At 48.8% G+C, this 9,325-nt stretch overlaps 1 protein-coding gene across 1 annotated transcript; it reads right to left on the bottom strand.

Annotated features, from left to right (window-relative positions):
* Window positions 1-2,602: 2,602 nt before the first annotated feature.
* Window positions 2,603-8,013, bottom strand: LOC101557145 (melanoma-associated antigen 4-like). Its single transcript, XM_012932253.2, has 3 exons — window positions 7,919-8,013; window positions 3,549-3,655; window positions 2,603-3,354 (listed from the first exon to the last, which is right to left on the bottom strand). The coding sequence occupies exons 1-3, from the start codon at window positions 8,011-8,013 to the stop codon at window positions 2,603-2,605; spliced, it is 954 nt and encodes a 317-aa protein (XP_012787707.2).
* Window positions 8,014-9,325: the final 1,312 nt, after the last annotated feature.

Below are 9,325 nucleotides of genomic sequence, written 5' to 3'. Positions count from 1 at the left end.
ATAGCACAGAGGGTAGAGCATTTGTCTTGCACGCGGCTGACCAGAGTTCAATTCCCAGCATCCCATATGGTACCCCCAGCACAGCCAGAAGTAAGTCCTGAGTGCATGAGCCAGGAGTAACCCCTGTGCATCACCGGGTGAGACCCAACAAGCAAAAATATATAGTTTTGCCCTAATTTCCAGGACATGTAAGAGATTTTGCAGGCCTGTGGTAAACTGACATGAACACACATGAAATTTGGTTTTACACGTGAGAATTCATCATCTGCAGGGAACCCTTCCCCCAAATTTAGAGATCAGCTCCTCTCCTGCTTAGCAGCTTCTCTTGCAGGTGAGCCACCATTTTCATCGTTTCTTTACTAGGCAAATCTAGTCCATACTTACAGTTGATCAAGGCAGAGACTAGGTCACATAGTTCACTGTCATTTCTCTGTAGACATTCTGGCACTGCTAACCAGGGAGAACAGGCCTTTCCAGTGACTAGTGTCAAGGAGGAAGAGCCTACTTGTGTGCCTGTGAGGAAATCCTGACTGATGATGGGGACAAACGCCCCTCACCAAAGATAGTACGGCATGTAAGGCATTTACCTTGCTCTCACTGACCCAGGTTTGATCCCCGGCATCACATATGGCCCTTCAATCGACCACTGCCAGGAATCATTCCTGAAGGCAGTAACCGCTGAACATCTCCAGGTGTGACCAACAAAATGAAAACAAACCCCAAACACCCTACACCTCACCTTGTATCAGAACAGGGGGAAAGATTACACACACCTTCACACATTCCCTATGAGATTTCTCTTAGTTGTCTCCATGAACTCCCAGGACGCTCTGAGCACATGTGTATAACTGTCCCCTGATAGCACATAGCTCTGTGTCCACTGCCTCCTTCTGAAAGTTCTCCAAGTTCTAGGGTCTAAAACAAATCAAATTCAGGCAGTCACACTCGATTCCTCTATCATAGATCCTCAATGTTCATCCCCTCTCTCACTTATTGAGTCTTAGAAACCTCTCATCTTCGTCCTTAAATGAGCAGGGTCCAACAATGTCACTCTTACTTTAAAATGCTTTTTTATTGAATGGCTGTGAGATACACAATTGTAAGGTTGTTCATGATTAACTTTCAGTTACATAATGTTCCAACACCCATCCCTTCACCAGTCTACATATCCCATCACCCCTGTCTCCAGTTTCCCTTCCTACCCCCACCTCCCCTTCTGCCTCAGTGTCAGGCACTTTTCTTCTATCTCTCTCTCTCATTTTCTGTCTCTTTCCTTTTGGACATTTATGATTTGCAATACAGATACTTAAAGATTATCATCTATATCACTTTAACTACTTTCAACACTCATTTCTTGTCCAGAGTGATGATTTCCAACTTCTATTGTCATTGTCATAATGGTCTCTTCTTTATCCTCACTGCCCTTTGCCAAACATACACTTGTGGCAAGCTTCTAACATTTAACCAGTCATCCTGGCCCCTGTTTAACCTGGCCTTGGATATTAGTATCATACTATACTGGTCCCGCCTTTTTGGAAAACACTATGGACATTCCTCAAAAAACTAGATATTGATCTCCCAGTTGACTCAGCAATGGGGGCCCAAAAACACACAGAAGGAACATCATCTGCACTTCTATGTTCATTGAAGCACTAATCACAATGCCAGAATCTGGAAACAACCTGAATGCCCAAGAACAGATAAGCGGATAAAGAAAGTTTAGTACAAATACACAATGGAATGGACTGGAGCAATAGCACAGCGGTAGGGCATTCGCCTTTCACGCGGCCAACCCGTGTTCGATTCCTCCGCCCCTCTCGGAGAGCCCAGCAAGCTACTGAGAGTATCACCCCGCACGGCAGAGCTTGGCAAGATACCTGTAGCATATTGGATATGCCAAAAACAGTAACAATAAGTCTCACAATGAGATACGTTACTGGTGCCCGCTCGAACAAATCGATCAGCAACGGGATGACAGTGACAGTGACACAATGTAATACTATTCAACTGTAAGGATAAATGAAGTCATCAAATTTGCTTATAAATGTATGGACATGGAGAGTATCATGCACTGTGTTTGGAACAGTTCAGGCAACTGATCCTTGTATCCCCACTCAAAACAAATGGCCCTAAGAAGAGCAAACACTCTGTAAATATCTGAGAAAGAGGGCACTATTATGTATAATCCAGTGACTCCAGGCAACTCACATATTTTCTTTCACAGAGAAATTTAATTTTATTTAGTATGAAATTAACTCTCCTTTTTTTTTCTTTTTTAGACTGGATTTAATTCAACACTGGTTACAATTTTCATGACAATTTCCATTAAAATGCAAATTTATCATAAAAGTTCACAAAATGACAGGAATGTTTCCATTTGTTTAACAATTTCTAAAGACAAATTCTTACAGTTCATTGTATTCACAATTTCACATAAAATTCACATTTCCTTCTAGTACAAAGAACAAATAAAATATTTCTAAGAAAACCAAGACAATTGTCAAATCATCACAGAGAACACGAACCCAAAATGCACTCCAGTGTTGTCCACTGGACCTAGCCAAAACCAACTGGAAATCCAACTGCCCTCTGGATCTCTGGATCACTGCCCCAAGCCACCTCCTTCTCCTTCAGCTGGAGATGTTTCAGGCATAGTGAAGAAAGACTTGCGTTCACTATTATACAGCCTGAGTAAAAATTTCAAGACCTTCTCCCTGTTGGTTTCAGTGAGGGTCCTGGGGCCCCAGAGGAAGTGGTAGACAGCAGGGTCACTTCCAGGCACCTGCCGGTACTCCAGATACTGCTGCTCTACCCATACTTTGGTGAGGAGCTCCCTGGGCTCCCCATAGATGAAATGCTCCACCCCGGGGTACACTCCCACCAAACTCAATGCCCCCCACATGTCATCCTCGGAGGCACAGTCATCCTCCAGCAGGATGATTCCCAAGACCATTGCCAGCAAGCCGCTGTTGGGCATGGCTTGCTCTGGGCCCACCATCCCATCATAACTGAGGCCCAGGGTGGTGATCATGGTAAAGCTCTGGACCTGTGGGTCTACTTGCTTCACATCAACACCAAAGACCAGCTGCAAGCACTCACAGACCTGGTTGAAAATGAGATGGAAGTGCTCCTCATCATTATTCAGGACAGTGCTCAGCATTTCTTCCTTAGTGGTCAGCTCCTTACTGCAGAACTTGAGGAGCAGGAACCCCGCAAGATTAGCCATCTTGTCATACAATTCCTCTCTGAGGGCGGCCCAGGCTTCATCTTCATCCATCTGATGGTCTGGCCCTTCATTTCCTTGGCTGGGGGCTCTGTCATTAGGCTGGGATCTCAGAGAGACAGCCTGGTACCCTGGGGAAGGTAAGACATTGAAAGGACTTTCACAAGGACCTTTATGAGCACTGATGAATACAGGAGGTACCATGTCCTCTGGGCTGTCCTGAACAGGACAGAGTAGAAGGTGAAGGATAGGAATTCAGCCTTCCCCTTCCCAGCCTGGAACAGATGTCCATGCTTCTGACTCTGGGCCTCTTGTGGGTACTGACCTTGTGCCTCAACCTTGCAGACCGCACACTTATATCCATAAGGCATGGCTTCACATATGGCACAGACAACAGGCATGTTCACAGGTGGAACTTGATAGGCTGAAGATCTGAGGGAAAGAGGGAGTGTGAGGAGCCACGGTGACACATGCACCCTTGGGGCCCTCACAAAGGTATCTTACCTGAAGGAGAAAGAAAACTATTAGATTATCCCACTCATATGTGGGCTTCAGAGGAGAAAAGCTCAGTAAGAAACAACCAACAGCAAACACAGTGGATGGAGACCACAGAGCTTTGAGTTGCAGAGGGTTAACAAGGCAGGGGGATCACAAGGGAGGGAGACTCAGCACACTGTGGTTCAGTACATCTGGTGCTGGATTTGGTTGTAGATACATATTTCTTGGGCCGGTGCCCTGGAAAGGCAGAGTCATGTGCCTCTCCGGCGTGCCAGCAGACAGAGAAGCTCATGGTCCTTCAATGAGAACACTGAACGTTTGAACCAATGTAAACTTACCCAACTCAAATAAAGAGATGCAAACAGCCACAGGCTCTGTCCTTCTGGACTGATGTCACTTAAGCCTGGAAGAAACAATAAGGCACAAAGGTCAAAGCCTCGGTTCGTGGCTGATTTTGGGCTGGGGTAAGTGGGGACACTGAGCAGATGGCCAGTATCCACTGGTGGGGATCATCTCTGTGCTCATAGTCTTCCGGGGTCTCCCAGGATCCTGCATGGGGAGACTGCTGGCTCCTCCTCTGGAGCCCCTTCAGCCCCTGGGATCCCCTCAAGATAGCCTGTGTGCAGACCACTGAGCAAGGCCCTCCCATCCTGAGAATTTGTGCAAGTGAGCAGGGCCCAGCCAGAGAGCAGAGGAAGGTCAGATTTCTGTGCTATTCCATTCGTCAGGGCTTTGAGACATAGTCACTGACCACTCAGGTCCTCACCTGAACTAGACAGTTACTGGGGCTGTGCAGAGCAGAGGCTCCCACAACGCTCAGATGTCCTCTAAGAACCAGGTCTTGTTTTCTGAGGGACACAGATATCCACACCTGCATCTCCCTTCCACCCCAACTACTTTTCCCTCCTGTGATCAAAAGGCCAGGGGCTTCCATACTGAGGTGGGTTCCCTATGTCCTCCTAGGGTTTTAATCTTCAGGCTGACAAAGCATGTTCTTCCTCCACACCTCAGAACCAGAAACCCCACCTTGAGTACAGCCCACATCAGTCTGTAGGACTCCCGAAAAACAGAAGACAGCTTGCACTCAGGGACTCTGCTGCCTGGAGCTAGCCAGGGCTGAGAATGGAACAACATTAAGAAACCATGTGAACATAATAAACAAAACACCGTCTAAATTACGAACTGAGGGATGCAAACATCAAGTACCTAAGAATCAACTTAGCAATCAGTGTGAAAGAATGATAGCTTGAAAAGAAATTACAATGACACAAACAGTAGAAGACACCTTAGATAAGAAAAACATTCCATCTTCATTTGTTCTGGGAATCAACATTTTTAGATGACCATCCTACCCAAAATACTATACATAATCAATGCGGTCCCCATCAAAATTCCCATGACAATCCAAAGGGCTTATAGCTTTAAGTGTTTGCTATGCTAGGAGAATGTGTCTGAAACTTTGAAAGTCCCTGAATAACCAAGGTCTTTCTGAGACAAAAGAATTTGGAAGATATTGCACTTCCTGATTTTAAATCAAACAGTATCCCAAACTGTATGGTTCTGGAATGTGGCTACACTGTTTGTTTGACCAGGAGATTAGAACTGAGACCCCAGAGAGAAACCACTAATAAAGGACAGTCTGCGAGAAAGGAACTATGCGCTTGAAATGCAGGAAGAAAAGCGCCTCAATAATGGAGCTGAGTAGAACTGATGAGCTGATGACCACAGGTCCCCAGAATTCAGTAAGGGATGGGCCGGAAGCGGTGGATGAGCCCCCGACTCGGTGGGTGAGCCTCCGACTCGTAGAAGCCTAGGGGATGCGCACACAGACCAGACATTCTCATTAATGAAGACAAGTCCACTTACTTTCAGTGGTGCTTCACACAGGTGCAAAGCTGCCCCCTCCCTCCATCAAGTGTCCTGCCACATATTAGATGCCACTGTGGCAGGGCTCAGACATTCCCCCTAGGGCCCGATTTTCAAAAGCAGTATTGTTTATTGAATCACCATAGATTACAAAGTTATTCCTGAGGGACTCTTATCTTATCCGGCTCTTGGACTCACTCCCCACAGGGCACAACGCATTTGTTTCCATCAACTATGCACAGAGTCCCTCCCTTTGTTTGATCAGGGACCTCTGAGGCTCCTGCCCACCCCCCCACCCCCCACCCCACCCTCCACCCATCCTCAGCCATTTCTTCTGCTTGCTCCTTCAGCTCTCCTGCGTTTTTGCACCTTCCCTTCCATCCTCCCTGGAGAGTGTAAACTTCCTTTGTGTGGACTAAGGAGTGGGAGCTGTCTCCATACACAGGCATGAAACTAACTCCTACTCCTGAAGCTTCTGTGAGTGAGGGTTTGAGACTTCCCAGTCTGACAGTGGCTGCCCCTAACGCCATCTGCTGGAATCAGCATCAGGGCTAATTTTGGGTGATTCTGCAAATCCCAGGACATGCTGCTTTCATGCCACACACCCAACTGCACCTGTGATCAAAGGAGCTTCAGAAACAGGACAACATGCAAGGATGCGGGAGCGTGATCTGGGCCCTGCCTCTGCGGCCCTCTGCTCGGTTCCTAGGTCATGTGCCCAGTCCTGCCAGATGCGGAGCTGCGCATGCCTCAAGGTTCAGCCCTTTCTGGGCTTTCACCATGACAGAGCATGTGTGTGCTTTTAAGGGGTCTTCACTGGTCTGGGGACCTAAGCCCCTAAGTTGCCTCTTTGAATTCTGAGTAGCATCCCTGTTCTGCTGACTTGAGTCCCTCGTCCTTATCCCCACTGCATCTCATGGAGACCGGAATGTAGAAATCAAGAACCCACGAGATCCGGCACTGCCTCTGGGTCCAGAAGCATCAGCAGGCCAGCAGGCCGTGATCCTGCTCCTCCCTTGGGGACAAGCTCAGTCCTTCCTCCCTCAGCCCCTCCCTTTGACTGCAGTGAGGCTTGTACATCCCTCTCTGGTCATATGAGTTGCTGGTCCTTGTAGTGATTCCCCAGACTCTCAGCCCTGAATGCAAACAACTGTCCCCTGAACTCATCCCCAACTGGGGTCTCCCAGAACTGACAGCAGGGGAAGGTTTGGGGACTTTGCAAGTCTCTGGGGCTTTGGGGACCCTCTAATCTGCCTCTGAGTACTCAATTTTAATGTTCACAACCTCTGAGCCCTCTCCAGGCCAACCTAGAGACCTGATCTTATGGTCATCCCAGCTCAGAGCCAGATACAGACGGCAGGACACCATGGGAGGTCAGCGCGCCTGCCGCTCCCCAGAGTAACTCTGATTAGGGCCCAGGAACCCTCAGTCCCTCGTTAAAATCCCCGCTTGGACCACCCCTCAAACTAAGCATTGATTCCCCACTTTTAGGAGTGATGTGGGGGAGAGGAGGGCATATCCCACTAGCCTGTGAGTGTTCCCGATATTGCAGAGGGGAGGGGGTGCTGAAGGTCCAGCCTGTGCTCACAGGCTTCAGCACCTTAACTCCAGTCAGAGTGGACCCTCCCGCTGCCAGCCTGCAGCTGCGCACCCCCAACGCCCGCCCCACGCTCATACCCAAGGCACTAGTGCTGGGCAGTCCTGGGCCAGCATGTTTGGGCACCGCCCACATACCAGGTGGCACTGGCTGTGTTCCCTGGGGCGTCTCAGTGCCCCTCTGGTCTTACCTTGGCTCAGGAGAGACTGTGGCCGCCCTCTGCCCTCTGACCTACTCCAGTATGACCTAGCTTCACTCCCAGATTTCTGCAGAGGTAGGGTGGGAAGCGTGCAGCTCCCACAAGTGCGAGTGGTTCCTTGGCAGTCTCAGCAGGACACAGCTGCATTCTGTGGGTCCCCTCCGCCCCTCCCTTGGGGTCCTTTGCTTTTTCCTGTCAGGAGACGCTGTGCCCACTCCCTGCCCGCCGGAGCCTCCCCCTCCCCCCAGAGCTCTGCCTCCCGGTCTCAGGGAGGTGTGGAGCCTGGACACTCACAGTCCCGCAGGCCCCCACCTCGGGGTCTCGTGGCGCCCCGCTGGCCTCTGCGGGTCCCCTCTGGTAGGACAGAAGCCCCTCGTGGTCTCCGGCAATGGCTTCCTCTTCAGCCCTTGACGAAATGGCTGAGCCTCAGGAGAAGGGGTGGACGGGAGCTGCAGCCCCGGTGGCTGATGGGAGGCCAGAAGAGAAACATTGTTTCCAGGGGCCTATCATTAGGGGCAGCTCAGCCTTCAGGCACATCGTGTTCTCAGGACGTTGCGGATGAAGAGTCTGGGCCGCAGCTGGGGGTGGGCAGACCCGCTGGCTGCAATCGTAGATGAGCTGTTGCTGCATCCCGGTGCGCAGAGCTCTGCCCCCTCCACCTTCCTTTCAGGCCAGAAGCAGACTCCACATAGCCATCTGAGCACGGGGCATTGTGCACGGATATAGGTGCATGCCCCGTCCACGTATACAGATGAGCATGTGTTTGATCTGTATTTTACCTATTAAAATACTTTCTGTTTATTACTATAACAGATACGTATTTTTCCAGTGCCTACTCTTAGTAAGTTTGACATCACTCTGTTACTCACTATTCTTATTCTACACTACATTCTTATTCTAATCAAATTATATGTTTTGAAAAGCAATTCCTCTCGCACTAAAGAGATTCCAGGTGGTCATTGAAACATATTTTGCGCTAAGAGCTTAACTGCCCCGTCTCCTTCAATGATGTCCCTTTGTTCTCTCTAGGCTCCTATCATGTGCCTCCTGAGGGCCTGCCTCACTTTTGTGCAGATAATGAGGGTAGGAGGAGGTTTTAAAATGCTTCTCCTCCATTCGTTTCTTCTGCACTCAGGCTGTGCAGCCTACATCTCCCTCATCTCCCTCCCCTGACTCCTCAGAGTGCTGTGAAAACGTACTCTGAGATCACACACACATACACATCACGGCCATGCCTATTTAGGTCTGGTTGGATATCAGAGTCCATTCAGGTGTCTGTTTCCTATTTTATTTCCCAGAACCTTGGAGAAGGTCCAGAGATATCCCATCTACCCCGCGCATGCACCCACCTATTACTTTCTTCCCATTATGAACATACTCTGTTCTAGTGGTACTTTGTCTATAATTGACGAATCTACAGGGTCTCATCATGCCCTTTCAAAAGTCATACTTTATTTTGATTTGGACTTTGAGTATGTTTTGGTTTTGGATTTTGGTCCACAAATGGTGGTGTTCTTGGCTGACTCCTAGCTCTGTGTTCATGTATCATTCTGGTTGTGCGATTGGACCATAAGCTTTTGTGGGCATCAAACCAAAGTGCGCCGCACAAAAGCAAGAGCTTAACATTTGCAATATCTGGCCTCCAATTCTATACTTGTCTCTTAGAAATCACTCTTCTTTTTTTTTTTCTTTTGGTTCACACCCGGTGATGCACAGGGGTTACTCCTGGCTCATGCACTCAGGAATTACTCCTGGCGGTGCTCAGGGGACCATATGGGATGCTGGGAATCGAACCCGGGCCAACCACGTGCAAGGCAAATGCTCTACCTCTTGTGCTATCCCTCCAGCCCCAGAAATCACTCTTGATGGTGTATATTTTATGAGTTTTGATGCGTGTGTAATGATTACATGAACCCATCACTGTGTGTTATATGGGCTATTT

Source organism: Sorex araneus, chromosome X (assembly GCF_027595985.1).
Source record: "Sorex araneus isolate mSorAra2 chromosome X, mSorAra2.pri, whole genome shotgun sequence".
In the NCBI taxonomy this organism is placed as follows: Eukaryota; Metazoa; Chordata; class Mammalia; order Eulipotyphla; family Soricidae; genus Sorex; species Sorex araneus.
Note: the sequence above shows the minus strand (reverse complement) of the source record. Positions and strands in the feature narration are given on the sequence as shown.